This window comes from Mauremys mutica, chromosome 1, assembly GCF_020497125.1.
Source record: "Mauremys mutica isolate MM-2020 ecotype Southern chromosome 1, ASM2049712v1, whole genome shotgun sequence".
Taxonomy (NCBI): Eukaryota; Metazoa; Chordata; order Testudines; family Geoemydidae; genus Mauremys; species Mauremys mutica.
In genome coordinates this window covers 266,138,820-266,156,311 of record NC_059072.1, presented here as the reverse complement: position 1 = coordinate 266,156,311, position 17,492 = coordinate 266,138,820, and the positions used below count along the sequence as shown (strand labels likewise).

Below are 17,492 nucleotides of genomic sequence, written 5' to 3'. Positions count from 1 at the left end.
TCTATATCCTGATAGTCTCCTGCTTTTATTACTGTAATCATCTTCTCTTTAGCCTTATCATCCAACTGGCTCTTCAGCCCAAAAACATTGCCAAATTCATCTGCCTTGCCCACAACTCTCATCAGATGACTCTTCCTTTTATAAAATCCCAATGGAACTTATCTTCTTTTGTAGATTAATATTTTACTGTCGTTTTTTCAATTAACCAATTGATGAAGTAGCAACACTTAGGAATTGTAGTCATTCCTCAATACACAGTATAATGGCCGTCAAAAACATACCATCATGTATTATTAATTTACACAGGTAAAGATTAGTATTTTTCCCTCTATCCTGCTCCTACAATTACCTTCCCTCAGACCAGTTTTAACTGGTAGAATTCACTTTAAGACGCAAACCAAATACATTGATATGCATAGGCGGCAGGTTTGTGTAATTTTTGGTGGGGCCCAAAATAGTGGTGCCCCCCCCCCCCGCTCCCGCCCTGTAAGCTGATATAAAATGAAGCTACAACACGTCAGTGCCACAAGATTACAAGGGTCAATTACAAGTGGAAAGTCAGAAGCAGCACTTGCCTACTTCAATATACAGTATTATATTTTGTTGCACCTGTTGTGATGAAGTGGGAATGTTCTTAATATTTTCTCTGAATACTGTGTGGGTGCCTCAGTTTCCCCTGCAAGGTGCCAACTGAAGGTGTTGGGGACAAAGATCAGGTGGCCTTCTTGTCCGGAATCGAGACACAAAGGCCAGAGGAGGGAGTGTCAGTTTGGAGCTGGCTGGAGAAATGGGGAGAGGCCCAGAACTTGGGTCTGGGCTCCACACCCCCCAAGATGGACCTGACCGAGGGGTTCTGTTTTCTGTACCAACAAGCTCTGTTTAAACTGTGTTCCCATCATCTAATAAACCTTCTGTTTTACTGGCTGGCTGAGAGTCACATCTGACTGCGGAGTTGGGGTGCAGGGACCTCTGGCTGCCCCAGGACCCCGCCTGGGCGGACTCACTGCGGAAAGTGCATGGTGTGGAAGGGCACGCTGAATGCTCTGAGGTCAGACCCAGGAAGGTGTAAACTTCTTGCCCTGGAGACAGTCTGCTCAGAGAGGAGGCTCCCCCAGAGTCCTGACTGGCTTTGAAGGAGTGGTTCCTCCAGAGCATCCCAGCATCCCCTTCCACCCCATGCGCTTCCTGGAAGTCCGCACAGGCACTAACACTCCCTCCTCTGGCCTTTGTCAAGAAGGCTAACAGCATTTTGGGCTGTATAAGTAGGGGCACTGCCAGCAGATCGAGAGACATGATCATTCTCCTCTATTCAACATTGGTGAGGCCTCATCTAGAGTACTATGTCCAGTTTTGGGCCCCACGTTGCAAAGAAGGATGTGGAAAAATTGGAAAGTCCAGTGGAGGGCAGCAAAAATGATTAGAGGGCTGGAGCACATGACTTCTGAGGAGAGGCTGAGGGAACTGGGATTGTTTAGTCTGCAGAAGAGAAGAATGAGGGGGGATTTGATAGCTGCTTTCAACTACCTGAAAGGGGGTTCCAAAGAGGATGGATCTAGACTGTTCTCAGTGGTAGAAGATGACAGAACAAGGAGCAATGGTCTCAAGTTGCAGTGGGGGAGGTTTAGGTTGGATATTAAGAAAAACTTTTTCACTAGCAGGGTGGTGAAGAACTGGAATGGGTTACCTAGGGAGGTGGTGGAATCTCCTTCCTTAGAGGTTTTTAAGGCCCAGCTTGACAAAGCCCTGGCTGGGATGATTTAGTTGGGGATTGGTCCTGCTTTCAGCAGGGGGTTGGACTAGCTGACCTCCTGAGGTCCCTTCAAACCCTGATATTCTATGATACTCTAAACTGACCACCCAATTTAAGTTGCGTGTTTTTCCTGTCAGGTGAGGACTCTGGGGCAGGGCTGGGGATAAGGAACTTGGGGTGCAGACAAGCTGCCCCAGGGCTAGGGCCAAAGAGGACTCCCCTCCACCCTCTCTGGCAGCAGCAAGCTCCAGGGGAGGGACCCCTTCTGCCCCCCCAGTCACTGCACATGCTCCTAGGGTCCCTCTCAGGTCCAGAAAGCCCACTCGCCTCCCCTATGGTGGGTACCGGGGGAAGGGGAAGTTGCCATCACGTGTGGCCTCCCCTGCTGCCACCCCTCACCATAGCCTCACTGGGGATGGGGCTGCCCCTTGCCCAGCATGGTGCAGGAGTGGGGACTGCAGGGTAGTAGCTGGGGAGGGGCACAGTATCACAAAATTCACCTAAGCCCCAGCTGCACAGGTCTAGGAAGCTCCCCTCCCCAGTGGTGTAGCCAGGTTCTAACATCAGGGGGAGTGAACACGTAAAAAAAGGTGCCAGCCAACATATCCAATTACTAATCAGGCAGTGCTATAACAGGAGATTATGCTATTACCATTATCCAGTCAGCTTGCACACTACTATTTTGAATTAGTGATAATTCAGAGCGAGAGAAAGAAGAAAGCTGAATTTAGAGAACAATTATTAACCAGATTCCTGGTTATCCACCAGCCACTTTGCTCCAGCCCATGGCACAAAGCACCATAAACGCAGTAGAATCTGGCCAAGAGACTATTCACCTGAAATTGGCATCTGCTACACTCCCCCGTCCCCCGCCCCCACTATTCAGGATGTACTGAGTGAAAAGGTGGCGTTGCGGAAGCATTTAGCAGGTAATTGAAAACTCCTACAGAGCCCTGTGCAGCCCCTGAGATCACTGCTGAGTTCTGAGCACTGAGGCTGCAGCTAGTCAGCAGTGAGATGGGGAGACACAACTGGCACCTTAAAGCACCTTTACCCCCCCCTTCCTTCACAAGCTGCACTAAGCACCTTTCACAGCCCTGGGCGCAGCACTGGGGGGCGGAGTGGGGGGGCAATAACCCAAAGTCGCTCCTTTGCCTCCTGGTCCTGCTGATCCCTCAGCCCCTCTGCTGAAGAGAGACCAGGAGAAAAAAAACACCCCCCCCCTCCCTCTCCACCAGCACCAGCTGGGCTTCAGAGCCCACTTCCCTACCGCGTGGCTGCCTTGCTCTGCACCGGGCTGCCGGGACCAACGGGGCTGCTACTCCTCAGTCCCCCGCCGCACTGGGGGGGCTGCGCTGCCGCCCCTCCCCCTCCCGGCAGAGCCCACCCTGGCTCCGGGAGCGGGCAGCTGCGAGCTCCTCCTCCTCTCCCTGGGGGAGCCCGGCAACCAGCCCACGCTGCCTGCAGAGCCCAGAGCCAGCTGGCGGCCACATGCAAAACCCGGTCCGGACTCCAAGTCCGGAGCCCAGTGCTGGCTGCCTGGAAAGGTGCTGATTTTGTAAAATGTGCTCAAAGGGGAGCGGCTGCTTCCCCCCTTCCACCCCACTACGCTACTGGGTGGGCGGGGATGCTCCGGGGCTGGGGATGATGGTAGTGGCAGCCAGGGGCCAGTGCCTGCTCCAGGCAGGGCCAGGGGAGAAATCCAGCTCCAGATATTGGTGGAGCACTGCCCACAGCTCTGAATATTGCTGGGGCTGGGGCTCCTCCAGCCCATATAACCCGGCGCCCATGTTGATATGTTAATCCTGCAATGCAATCACAAAGTTAGCTGACTGATTTTGGCTACCTAGTCATGAAACTGTAGCATTAAAACACGTGATGTAATAAAACAGATAGTCTTACCGAATCTCCAATTCCATGGTAGTGATAACCAAGGAAGGAAATCACTTAATTATTTGTAACAAACTTGTGAAGTATATTATGAGCAGGGCCGGCTCCAGGTTTTCTGCCGCCCGAAGCGGCGCGCAAAAAAAAAAAAAAAAAAAAAGCCGTGGCACTCTTCAGCGGTTGGTCCTTCGCTCCGAGAGGGAGTGAGGTACTTGCCGCTGAAGACCCGGAGCTGCCGGCCCAATAGTGGCCAGAGGGCCACCCCCTGGTATTGGCCGCCCCAAGCACCTGCTTCTTTAGCTGGTGCCTGGAGCCGGCCTGATTATGAGTCACCTTCAGTGGTGGGTGAATAGTAGATAGCCATCTGCTACTGCTGCCAGTTAGCAGGCTTAATGCTTTACTTCAAGTATGAAGGTTTGTGATTTTGAGCTGAAAGTCCCAGATTCAAACTCTGCTGACAGTGCATGGGGGTGAAGGGTCATCATTTCATCATTTCCCTGATAATAAAGCATGTTACAGGTAGCACTGTTTTCAGTGGGGATACTGGAGTTCCTACATCCCAGAAACAACAGGAATTATGCACATAACTCCTAAATTCAGATGAAATTTTGACAGCACTCTAGTGATAAATTTAGGGTGTGGATGCAAACTTTCTCTTTGTAAAACACTTTATAAGAAGGGTCATCAACTAAAGCTCCTTCAGAGTACTACCATCATTTGGAGATGAGAGAGGGAGTACACATAGCCACAGGCTCAAGGAGGGTGGGGGGAGGGAACCATTAAAGTTAAAACTAAATTTGCATCCCTCATTGGGGGTGGAATCTTTCACAGGTGGGAAGTTTCTATCCAATCCTTTCAGGGATCTAATTGTCATAGGGTTGGAAAAAAACAGACCTTCCTTCCTCATGAGGATGGGATACAGAGATAGTTGCCAAATGAAATATCAGAGAACTGACAGTGAGTCTCTTACGCTTAGGTGAAGTAGATAATCCAGAACAAGTTGTATGGAAGCCTATAAAGGTCTCAGAGGTTCTTTTCTCCTGGGGCCACAGAGAGAACCTCTTCCCCCTCTTGAGGTGAGTATACCTGGTGGAAGGCTTTCAGCTATTTAAGAGAACATTCTGGAGTCCAAAGACACAGTCAGTTTCCTAGGGAGTTAATCACTAAGCATCCAAGCACTCACATGTAGGCTGAGAGGTCTGTGATGCAACATCTACACATGGTCCTATGAAAGTATGTTCAAGACCAGAGGGAGACACATGGGATCTTGAATCGAAAGACTCAACAGATCTAAGAATCAATGCTGTCAAGGCCAGGCTGGCACTATCAAAATAAAAATGGTGTGATCCTGCCTGAGTTTGCACAAAACCTGTGAAACGAAGGGAATGGGGGAAAAAAGCATATAGTAGGAGGAACGTGTATGAAAAAGACGCCAGGCTGTGACCTGCCCTTGAACAGAACAGACTACACTTCCTGTTCTGTCAGGTGGTGAAGAGGTTTATTTCCAACATTCCTCAAGTCTGGAAAATGGACTTTGCTACATCAGATCTGAGCGACCATTTATGATCTCTGTTGAATGTTCTATTAATATGGCCCGCCATACAGTTCTGGACTCCCAAGAAGGTGAGATGGCTTGAGTGTTATGGCATTCTTGATGCAGGAAGTCCAAAAGCGTATTGCCTCCTGCCAAAGGGGGCCTGATCTGGCACCTCCCTCTTGTTCAAATAGAACACAGCAGCAGTGTTGTCTGTGAGTACTTGTTCTGTACACTCCCTGATGTGGGGAAGAAATACCTGACAGGCCAGACAAATAGCTCAGTGCTCTCAATAACTGATGTGGAGAGAGAGATCCTCATCTAACAACAGACCTTGAGCTTGGAAATTCCCTAAATGAGATCCTCATCTGAGACATAAAGCATCTGTGGCTAGAGTCATGAAGGGCAAAGTTGGGGAAAAGGGAACTAGGGATATAAAAGATTACCTGGTAAGCATAGTCTTACTGGTTAACCACTTTACCGTTAAACCCCGCGTCTGACAGAGCGGGCCCAGCCAGCTGGAGTGGGCCCAGCCGCATGGGCCAGATGGGCCCCAGATGCTTAAACGGTTAACAGTTTTAAACGACATTTTAAATCATTTAAATAGTTAACTTTTAAAATGGTATTTACATCTTTAAAGGGAACCCCCTTGCATATATTGGCAGAGTCCATCCACCAATCTGGGGATGACAGAACACTTGCAGGTACATGAACAAGTATGTCTACCAGATAAGAGGGTTGATAGACTGACCTCAATCACCTCTGCATGACTGAGGTGAAGTCTGGCATGCTGAGTTATATATGTACAAGCTACCATATGACCTAGAAGGCTCAGGCAATTCCTCAGTATTGTATGAAGATACATCTTGAAGTATTGCATAAGAGCAATACGGGGGGAGGGATAGCTCAGTGGTTTGAGCATTGGCCTGCTAAACCCAGGATTGTGAACTCCATTCTTGAGGGGGCCATTTAGGGATCTGGGGCAAAAATCTGTCTGGGGATTGGTCCTGCTTTGAGCAGGGGGTTTGACTAGATGACCTCCTGAGGTCCCTTCCAACCCTGATATTCTATGATCATCTGAAACCTGGTGTGAGGTAAAAAAAAGGCTCACTCTTATAGAGACAAAATCTGCCCCTATGAATCTGATTCACTCAGTGGTTTGAGCACTGGCCTGCTAAACCCAGGTTGTGAGTTCAATTCTTGAGGGGACCATTTAGGGATCTGGGGCAAAAATCTGCCCGGGGATTGGTCCTAGTTTAAGCAGGGGGTTGGACTAGATTACCTCCTGAGGTCCCTTCCAACCCTGATATTCTCTGATTCTAACTGACTTGTCCTTATTAATCAATAGGTTCAGTGAAAAAAAGGACCAGATCTTTTTGACAACTACCTCCACTAACTGTCTGGATTCACCTGGAATCAACCAATCATCCAGAAATGGGTACACCCGGACACCCACTTTCCTGAGATGTGCTGCAACCTCTGCCATGCACTTTGTGAAGACTTGAGAGGCTGATGACAGATCAAAAGGGAGGGCTGTAAATTAATGATTTTCTGCTATCCTGAACTTTAAAAATCTCCTGTGACTCTAGTGAACAACCACAGGGAAATAGGCATCCTTTATGTCAAGGGCAGCTGTCATGTTGTCTGGTGTGTGGCTGAAGCTGAGAGAGCGAAACTCAGATCAGACTATCATAAAAGAAGGCAGACACCCAAAACTGGTAGCATAGTCTATCATTAGATTTCACCAAGCCAGTAACAGAAGTGCACTCCTGGATTATTATGCTAGACTCACAATGGAGTCACAGACAGTCCCTTTAGTTTTCCAACCTTGTTTACCACCCAGACATACTGGACTTTATGATGAAAGGTTATTAAAAACAGAAAGCATCCACTTTAGGTTCTTCCAGCCCCAAAGGGTCAGTCACGTACCCCAGGTCAAGATATACTCCAAATCTTAGCAAAGACAACACTGACAACCAATTTCTTTAGTAAACTAACTAAAGATTTATTAGCTAAGAAAAGGAAAAAAGAGTTATTGAGAGGGTAAAGCAGATAAAATATATTACAGGTGAATCAGAGTTGTAGTCCAAATGATGCAGAGATGTAATGTCCCTGGTTGCTGCCTTGAAACCTGCCTTCTACTTATCAGCAACTGCCAGATAATAGCAACTTTGCCCTGGCATCCAAGGGGTTGCTAATAAGCCAAATCTACTGTATCCACAAAGTTCATTGCCTGTCCTCAGGGACAATCAAACCCCCATTGCCTATTTCTCCTATTGATTTCACACACCTTTGTTAACTTTTTATGTAAATAGGGTTTTCATTATGTTGGCTTACAATGCTTAATTTACATGCAGACCAAAGGATAGGTGAACAAACATCTTTGTCTGGCACAAAACCAGTTTGTCAACTATCTTCATACAGATTTTAGGAATATTTTTAACATACATAACTCTTTACATAGTATCTATACAGTAACTCCTCGCTTAACATTGTAGTTATGTTCCTGAAAAATGCTACTTTAAGCGAAATGATGTTAAGCTAATCCAATTTCCCCATAAGAATTAACGTAAATAGGGGAGGTTAGGTTCCAGGGAAATTTTTTTCACCAGACAAAAGACTATATTTTCTATATAATACACACACACATATACACACACACAGTATAAGTTTTAAACAATTTAATACTGTACTCAGCAATGATGATTGTGAAGCTTGGTTGAGGTGGTGAAGTCAGAGGGTGGAAGAGGGTGGGGTATTTCCCAGGGAATGCCTTATTGCTAAATGATGAACTAGCATTCGGCTGAGCCCTCAAGGGTTAACACATTGTTAATGTAGCCTCACACTCTACAAGGCAGCACGAATGGAGGGAGAGGAGATAGCATGGCAGAGAGAGACAGAGACACACACCTTGTGTGTGTGAGAGACATGCATTGCCCCTTTAAGTAGGCTGACCCCACTCTAAGTACATTGCCTTTTTACGTAGATCAGCAAGTTGAGACAACAGCTTCTGCCAGAAAATTTCCTCCATCCTGACCCCTGTCGTGTGTGTCCCCACACACTCTGTGGAGATGGGGTAAAGGAGCGGGGCACAGGACCGGCGGGGAGAGGGGAACACCTTGACATTAGCACCCCTCTTCCCCCCATCCCCCCCAGCAAGCAGGAGGCTCCCAGGGGCAACTCCAAGGCAGAGGGCAAGAGCAGCACACGGCAGTGGGGGGAGAGACAGCTGAACTGCCCAGCAATTGATAGCCTGCTGGGCACCTTCACAGGGAACTTAGGGGAGCTGGGGAGCTGATGGGAGACTGCTGGTCCACCCTGGTTCCAACCCCGCCACCCCACACCAGCTAGCTCCAACGGGCTGCTCTTTCTGCAAGCAGTGGACGAAGCAGGTGGCTGCCAAAAGACATTATAAGGGAGCATTGCACAACTTTAAACAAGCATGTTCTCTAACTGATCAACAACGAAACAACGTTAACCGGGACGACGTTAAGTGAGGAGTGACCAGCATGAATGACCTCAGCATGCTGCCCCGACTTAAAGGATGCCTATGACCAGCATGTATGTGCCTTTCATTTAAGGCCTCACATGCCATTCTTTGGTGAACGTACATACCAGGATCAGGATATTCTTGTAACTCCTTTGCCAAGTGGCATTAAGAGGTTCATGGGTCTAAGGCCTGATCTACAATGGGGGGGGAAGAGAGAGAGAAGGAAATCGATCTAAGTTACACAACTTCAGCTACGTTATTCATGTAGCTGAAGTCAACATACTTAGATCAACTTACCGTGGTGTCTTCACCGCGGTGAGTCGACTGCTGCCGCTGCCCCGTCAATTCCGCCTGTGCCTCTTGTGGTGGCAGAGTACAGGAGTCGATAGGAGAGCGATCGGGGATCGATTTATTGTGTCTACAGTAGACACGATAAATCGACCCCTGCTGGATCGATTGCTGCCCGCCGATCCTTCCACCCTCTGACTTCACCCAAAGACTCCACTTCGGATTTTATGTTTTTACAGTGGGACAGTTTATGTAGGTTAGTTACCTTGCAGTTAAAAAAAAGTATACTTTTTTCTAAACAACATAAGGTCATATTCCATCAGACCAATGGTCCACCTAGTCCAGTATCTTATCATTCAACACTGGCCACTGCCAAACACGTCAAAGGGAATGAACAGAACAGGGCATTATTCAGTGATCCATTCCCTGTTGTCCAGTCCCAGCTTCTGGCAGTAGGAAGTTGAGAGACACCCAGAGCATCTTGATCTTCAAGCCATTGTTGGAATATCCTCCATGAATTTATCTAATTCTTTTTAAATCCCAGTTATACTTTTGGTCTTCACAACATCCCCTGGCAATAAGTTCCATAGGTTGACTGGGCCTTGTGTGAAGATGTATTTCCTTATGTTTGTTTTAAACCTACTACCTATTAATTTCATTGGATGAGCCCTGGTTTGTGTGTTCTGTGAGGGGGATAAATAACACTTTCCTATTCACTTTCTCCACACCATTCATGATTTTATAGACCTCTGTCATAACCTCCCTTAATCCCCTCTTCTCTAACCTGATCGGTTCCAGTCTTTTTAATCTCTCCTCACATGGAAGCTGTTCCATAACCCTAATCATTTTTGTTTCCTCTATCTTTTCCAATTGAAATATATCTTTTTTGAGATAAGGCAACTAGAACTACATGCAATATTCAAAGTGCGAGTGTACCACGGATTTATATAATGACATTATTTATCCCTTTCCTAATGGTTCCAAAATTGTCAGCTTTTTTGATTGCCATTGCACACTGAGCAGATGTTTCACCCCTTTTCTAGATCATTTATGAATATGTTGAACTGCACTTGTCCCACTACAGATCCTTGTGGGACTCTGATATTTACCTCTTTCCATTGTGAAAACTGACCATTTATTGCTACCCTTTGTTTCCTAGCTTTTAACCAGTTACTGATCCATGAGAGGACCTTCTCTCTTATCTCATGACTGCTTACTTTGCCTATAACCCTTTGATTGACTACTGGCTGGATAATTTCACGACCACTTCCTTGGGAAAACAAAAACCTCTTTAAATCTTTCAGAAGAGGTAGTGAGGGAAAGGAGCGTCTGGAGCCAACCACCCATTTGATGTCCAAATTTAAGAGGGATGCAGACTGATATGTCCTCTCCCATTAAGATGTTCCGCAAAGGGCTGTAGGCAAGCTTGCACACAAGCAAAGAAACCCAAGGACCACTAACGATGCAAAAAGTGGAGGGTAACTGGTCTCTCAGATAACCAGGGACCAATCCATCTTAAAGGTAAGTACCAAGGCCGCAAAGCAGATTCTTCACTGGGTGAAGGAGCTGGTGGACACCAGCATAATGTGCGCTTGCCTTTTTGTATTATTTATACAGCCAGACACCGCATGCTAGATCAACTGAAGCTTCAAGTTGGCCTTTAGATAGTTCCAAGTAAATCACATTTCCGTAGTTAACATTATTCACAGAATTTTAAGACCATAGGGGACCATTATGATCACCCAATCCATTCTCCTACATAACACGGACCATAGAATTTCAGTAATTCCTTCACCAAGCCCATATTTCTGGTTGAGCTACAGCATATTTTAGAAGTAATCCAACCTTGATTTTAAAACGTCAAGTGACCCAATCCTTTGGTAACCAATTCCAATAGTTAATTACCCTGACTCGAAATGTATGCCTTATTTCTAGCCTAAATTTAGCTTCTGCTTCCAGCCATTAGATATTGTTATACCTTTGTATGGTAGATTTCAGAGCCCTCTACTACCAGAAATCTTCTTCCCAGATTGATCCTTTTAGAAGTGCCTATCACCTACTAATCTTCTCTTGGACAAACTAAATAGAATGAGCTTCTTAAGTCTATGGTAAGCCAGGTTTTCCAGTCCTCAGAATTGTTCTTGTAGTTCTTTTCTGAACTCTTTACAATTTTTCCAACATCCTTTGGGAAGTGTGGACACCAGTATTGGACACAGTATTCCTCTAATGGTCTCACTAATTCTATCTACAATAGTAACACCACCTTCCTACTTCTACTCAATATTCCCTTGCGTCCACATACATAGCTTGTGTTAGCACACTGTAGCCCATAGGGCTAGCCTGCCAACTTGCTATATTATATAACCTGCTTTTCTTTATTGGCTTGATTGATATTTCAGTAGATATTATTTTATTATATTTGGTTGTAATGCAAGGAGCCTACAGTCTGTATCCTGTATGTTTAGCTAGAGCAAGTTAGCATATGTGTGTGTAACCTTTGGCATAGATAAATGGCCTACTGGTTACCCTTTTAACTTTGGGGAACTGAAGAGGGAACTGAATGTGCTTATCATAATTCTGGGACGTACTGGTAACCACAAGGTATACTGCAAGAACATGGAAGTAATGATTCAGGCCAAAGGTAACAATTTTGAGAATGAGACTTGATATTAATATGTATGAACGTGTTATTAATATGTAAGAATATGTTAGTCTATTGAATAAGTGTACCCTAAGATTTATCTGGGTGAGGAAATAAGATTTGGGCATGGAAAATTGGGCACTGACATGAATATTCAGGATAATGCCAAGACCCTATAAGAGGTCAAACCACCATGTGGAAGGATTCCTTCTCTTAGTTATCTTTAAAGTTCTCTTCTGGTTAAGCTACGAGTTCCTCTTATGCAATATAGCTTAGCTACTCAACCCTCGAAGCTGATCTCTACCATCCTGGGATTGAGGAACCTGGACAATCGAAATTATTGCGCATGCCAGAGATGAGGCTGGTCCTCTGTCTCCCACTACCATGTCCCCAAGGAAGGGTGTGAGTAAGCTAGTTTAAGTGGCTCTTGTAAAAGGGATGTTACCACCAGGAACTATAGAACTATACTACTTCTTTGTCGCTTTGTGGTTTGTAGCTTTGATTACTCTCTTGTTTTATTGTAATAAAAATATTAAAATTTTGGTTCTGTCCTCAGTGTGAATGTCCTTGCCGCACACCCCGAGAGTCCAGACAAAGTACTGATCTGTCTACATTCCCTAATTCTGTAGCCTGACAAGAACCTAAGTATCTTCTGGTCAGATTATTGGCAAGCCTATAATAAATCAGCCCTATAAAATCAGGTTAACACAGTTAGCTACAGCACCACCTCATAAGCTCATATTCAGTTTTTTATCCATCATGATGCCTAAATTCCTTTCAGCATCAATGCATTACAAAATTCAGTCCCCCATAAGTGTGACCTATATTCTTCATTCCCAGATTTATGATCTTGCATTTGGCTATACTAAAATATATTGTTCAAGTAAGTCCAGATCATTCTGTAGAAAAAAAGGTTACTAAGCTTCCATAACTGTTGTTCTTTGAGATGCGTTGCACATGACCAATCCACTCTAGGTGTGTGCACGCCAAGCACAGTTGTTAAAAAAATTTCCCTCCGTGGTACCCATTGGTACCAGCTGGAACCCCCTCTGGTGCCACATGCTCACAGCACCACTCCCCCCTCAGATCCTCCTTTCTAGAAAACTCTGATGTACAGGGCAGGAGTGGGCGGTGGTAGAATGGACATGGGCAACATATCTTGAAAAACAGTTACAGAAGGTTAGTAACCATTTTTTCTTCGAGTGATTGCACATGTGCATTCCACTCTGGTGACTCCCAAGCAGTTGAATAGGTGGAGGGATCGGCGTTCACGGATATATGGACTGCAGGACAGCTCAACAAAATTTGGCATCATCTCTGGACCGCGGAGGATGGCGTAATGGGAGGAGAACATATGCACCGATGACCAGATCTGTGCTATGAATGCTGCTGAGGATGCTGACCTTGTGGAATGAGCTGTCAGGATAGCTGGAGGCGGATCCCCCACTCAATTGTAACAAGTATGAATGCAATCAGAACAAAATTGTCTGCAAATAGATTGTGAGGCCCTTCAACCTGTCCGCTACCGCTACTAACAGTTAAGTGGACTTTCTGAATGGTTTAGTCTGTTCTATGTAGAATGCTAGGGCTCGTCTAACATCCAATGAGTAATGGCGCTGTTCCGCCCTATTTGCATGTGGCTTTGGGTAAAAGAGAAGACGACAGATTGTCTGATTGTTATGAAATTGTGAGACCACTTTCAGTCGGAAACGGGTGAGGATATAACTGTACCTTGTCTTTAAAGAAGACTGTGTTTGGAGGCTCTGATGTGAGGGCACAGAGCTCCGAAACCCTTCTGGCCCAAGTGATGGCCACTAAGAAAAGTACTTTCCAGGAGAGATACAATAAGGAGCATGTTGTCAGTAGTTCAAACGGAGGTTCCAGGAGCTCTACCACCACCAAGTTTAGGTCCCAGGGAGGAACAAACTTTCTTATTTGAGAGTAATAACCTCTCTAGCCCCTTCATAAATTAGACGGACATGTCATGTGAAAACACGGATCAGTTATTCACCCGGAGGTGGAAAGCCAATATTGCTGCAAGGTGAACCTTGACAGAGAAGATAGCTAAACTGTGCTACTTCAGATGTAATGGATACTTGAGTATTTCCTGTAAGAACGACTACATGGGTAAGACCCCACGTTGGGATGCCCAGACTGAAAACTGCTAACTCAAATTACAAAATTTCACTAAAATGACTTAAAACTATATACAAACATGCAAAATAGAAAAACACTGAGAGGGCTTGCCAAAGCAAAGATAGCAGTTCCAGCAACCATCACAGGCTAATGTGTGTGTTATTTACCACTCCACTAATTCTTGTGTCATCTGCAAACTTTATAATCAATTATTTTACATTTTCTTTCAGATTAATGCACTGAACAGCACTGGGCGAAAAGGAGATCCCTATGGGACCCGACTAGAAAAAACCCTGTTAACTGATTCCCCATTTACAACTACTCTGAGATCTCTCGGCCTGTTTTTAATCCCTTTAATATGTGCTACAATTATTTTTAATCACGAATCAAGAACATTGTATGGTACTAAATCAAATCTGTTACAGAAGTCCAAATATATATGAAAGTCATAAGGGAATGTATAACACTTAATACAAGATTATGTATGCAAAAGGAGCCAAAGAACAAGAAGTAATTTCTGGCCACTGATGCTATTAGGGTGCCTAAGAAAATGGACTGTAAAGCAGTGAAATGCACCTTGATGGATAAAGGGGCACTCAGGAAACCCCAGACATTCAGATCTCCCATCTCAGTCAGAACCAGCTGCACCCAAAGGCTAAGGGGTCAAGTCAGAAAATTCCAGCATTCCCAATCAGAACTATCCAGGGTTCAAAGGCCAGAAGCCTCCTCTTTCATTTACACTGGGAATTGCAGCAGATGCCAATATCATCTTTACAGCCTCCTGACATGATCATAATTCATTTAACTCTGAAACCTAGACTAATTTTCCCCCCCTCTAATTTGTTGTATTGCCATTGATTCTTGACACCCCCATCCCCTTCATCCCAAGCCTGTCCTGCCATAGCTTGTCCTGCCATAGCTTCATCCCAAGCCTGTCCTGCCATAGCTCCTTTTACCCACTTTCCTTCTCTTATACCTACAGCCACTTCCCCCTGCTCACCATTCTTCTGCCCCACTTCAACCAATGAGTGCTAACACAAATGTATTCCCATTGCACTCTCTCCCTATATACATACATATATATACACACACACGATGTACCCCAATCATGCCCCTGTATTTTGTCTGTAAGTTGCATCCCTTTCATCCATTTTAGATTGTAAACTCTTTGAGGTAGGGATGGTGTATACTACAATATAAGACATAACACCTTCATCTGAAAAAGTAGTTAGAGCTCTTTTTTTCTACCAGCATTATTTCAGACTTGTATTTTCTGACTGTTTCATGAAGTTGTGAGTTCTCAAGGAGAGCGTCACCTTATTGTCATCCTCATTGGGAGGAACTACATTCATGTCAAGACAATCTAAATACATGTGTATTTAGAGCTGTTAAATAAAACCAGTTTAATGCTTGCAGTCCTCCATAAGAAGCACATTCACCACCGGCCCTGTGGGAGAAATGAACTTTATGGGAATTTGGAACATTTCCTTTGTGAATAAGAATGAGGAAAAGATTGATTTCTCCTTAAGAGGGAAGAAGGGTTCAGAATTCTGTGAGATAATCTCTGAGAGGAGAAATTCTTATCTTGCCCTTTCTGGAGTCCCTGTTTCATATATCCACCAACACTTAGGAGATTTCAAGAGGGGAGTGGAGAAAGACTAAAAGCAGACCCCAATTTATTTTGCTTGGCTATATGCCTTCACAACCTTCCAGCAGCTTTTTAGACTTACTCTATACCCAAGTTTGCATCAGGGCAGTGGTAAGGTATTAGGTCCAAAACTTTAATATTCACCCAAATGGCAGCATGCAATGATGGGCTTTTTCTCAAGTTGCCCTAGACAACAAGGCCCAGGCCACAGGAAGCACACAGTGGACTGTCCTAGTGGGAATTGTCATGTATTCTTTTGGATCCTTGGGGCAAATCCATTCTCAGTATGCAAGCAACTGAAGATCCCAGAAATCCTGATTGGTTAACAAGGGATTTTGTTGTTGTTGTAGTTTTGGGGTTTTTTTAAGGGCATTCATGCCTCAGAAAGGAAGTAGAACATTCCAAGAATGGCAAAAGTGGACCAAACTTTGTATTTAGGATATTTTCTGCCCTTTGATAAGCTTCTCAGCCATTTTTCAAGAGAAAAATGAAAGCTTTAAGTGAAAAAAAGAAAACCGAGCAACACAGATGGGATAAAGTCAGAGAAAAACAGTACCAAAAAGTACCAAGCGTAGTTGTGTTACCTTCTATGTTAAAGCATAAGAGAAACCTCAAACATGAATCTTACCGCGGAGAAGAAATACCTTTTTGTATTTGGCATTATTAAAACTCGGCTCAACTGATTTACTGTCAAGATTTGGATCATTTCAAAGAAAAGAATTGAAAGCCAAGAGGTGATTAGTAAAGCTTGTAATTTCAGATGAAACACCAACCAAAACCCATACAGAATATATCAGCCTTCATTTCAGGCTAGTCTGCTAACTAAATACCTCCTGCAAATAAGTCAGAGGTTAAAACAACTTAATTTTTTGAGCCATCAGGTCAAAAACAGGATCAAGTCTAAAAAAAGCTCAATTTTTAAAAACAGACTACTACAAATCAAGGCCTGACAAAATTGTTAACCTTGATAAAAAGCAGGTACTGGGTTGTTTCTAATAGTTTTATGCAATTTTATTACATTTTCAATGCATTCTAAAATTGAACAATAATCTAAGAATGGGAATATTCTAAGTTTAGACTGATCTAAATATACTACTGCTTGACTTCAATGTCCCCAGTGACAAGTCTGGTACTTACACAAATTTCATTTCTTCCTGCCCTTGGTAAGACAGACACATACACTATTTTATTCTTAACATGGGTCTTGAAGCAAACTCTTCACAATCTATAAGCAGTTCACTCTGTTTTTAGGATTAAAGGGGAAAAATATTTCCCCTTCTATTGAAAACTATTCTGCTATTCTACTGATGTCCTTGTCCATAAAAATTTGACAGCTGAACAAAATCTTTCACTGTAACACACAAAAACAAGCATCATCTTACCTTTAAATAAGATCCATAATATTTGGTTACATAAGGACTGTCACACTGACTCAGCACTGTGATTTCTTGTTGGATGTCCTCTATTTCATCTTCCGCTTCTTCTAGATCAATAATTTTTATAGCAACCACTTTCTGAGTTTGATTGTCAATTCCTTTAAAAACCTCACCAAAAGAGCCCTTGCCAATTTTCTCCAGTTTTGTAAACAGTTCTTCTGGATCTGCTTGTAGATTCTGTTAAATTTACAAAAAGAAAAAGATATTCAATACTTACAGTGTTACAAACAAAAATGTTAAACACTTCCAAAGACAAGGACTAGTGACTTTCCACAACTCATTAGATCCTATGGAATCTTATGTATAATGCTACTCTCCCACCTCCGGACTTATCTGTCTTTTCTGCATCCTTTATTTTCCTATTTTTCCACATTTTACCGCTGTGCTCTCAACCTGACCCTCCTCCAGTTCAGATGTAATTTCTGTTCCATTCTTCACTGGATACAAAGGTATCTTTGAATTACTGATTTTTTAGCAGATTTCTTTATGCAACCCAAGTGCTACTCAGTACTTGCCAGCCTTCCTCCAAATTCTAATTTAAATGGTTACCCAAAACCTTGTTAGTTTTCTGTACCAGCATACTAGTTTAATTTAAAGTCAAGTCCATCCCTTTTGAAGAAAAGAGGGTTTATACAAAAAAGTTCAATACTGCCTAATAAGTATTAGCCCCTCTTTTTTAATA

The 17,492-nt window shown here is 44.0% G+C and overlaps 1 protein-coding gene across 2 annotated transcripts in view; it reads right to left on the bottom strand.

Annotated features, from left to right (window-relative positions):
* The window catches only part of STK24 (serine/threonine kinase 24), a 121,627-nt gene that overhangs the window by 81,889 nt on the left and 22,246 nt on the right, over positions 1-17,492 (bottom strand). For both annotated transcript variants that reach the window (XM_045009240.1, XM_045009230.1), the window contains exon 2: positions 16,757-16,987. In XM_045009240.1, the coding sequence (XP_044865175.1) occupies positions 16,757-16,987 (231 nt within the window). The remainder of the gene's footprint in view (positions 1-16,756; positions 16,988-17,492) is intronic.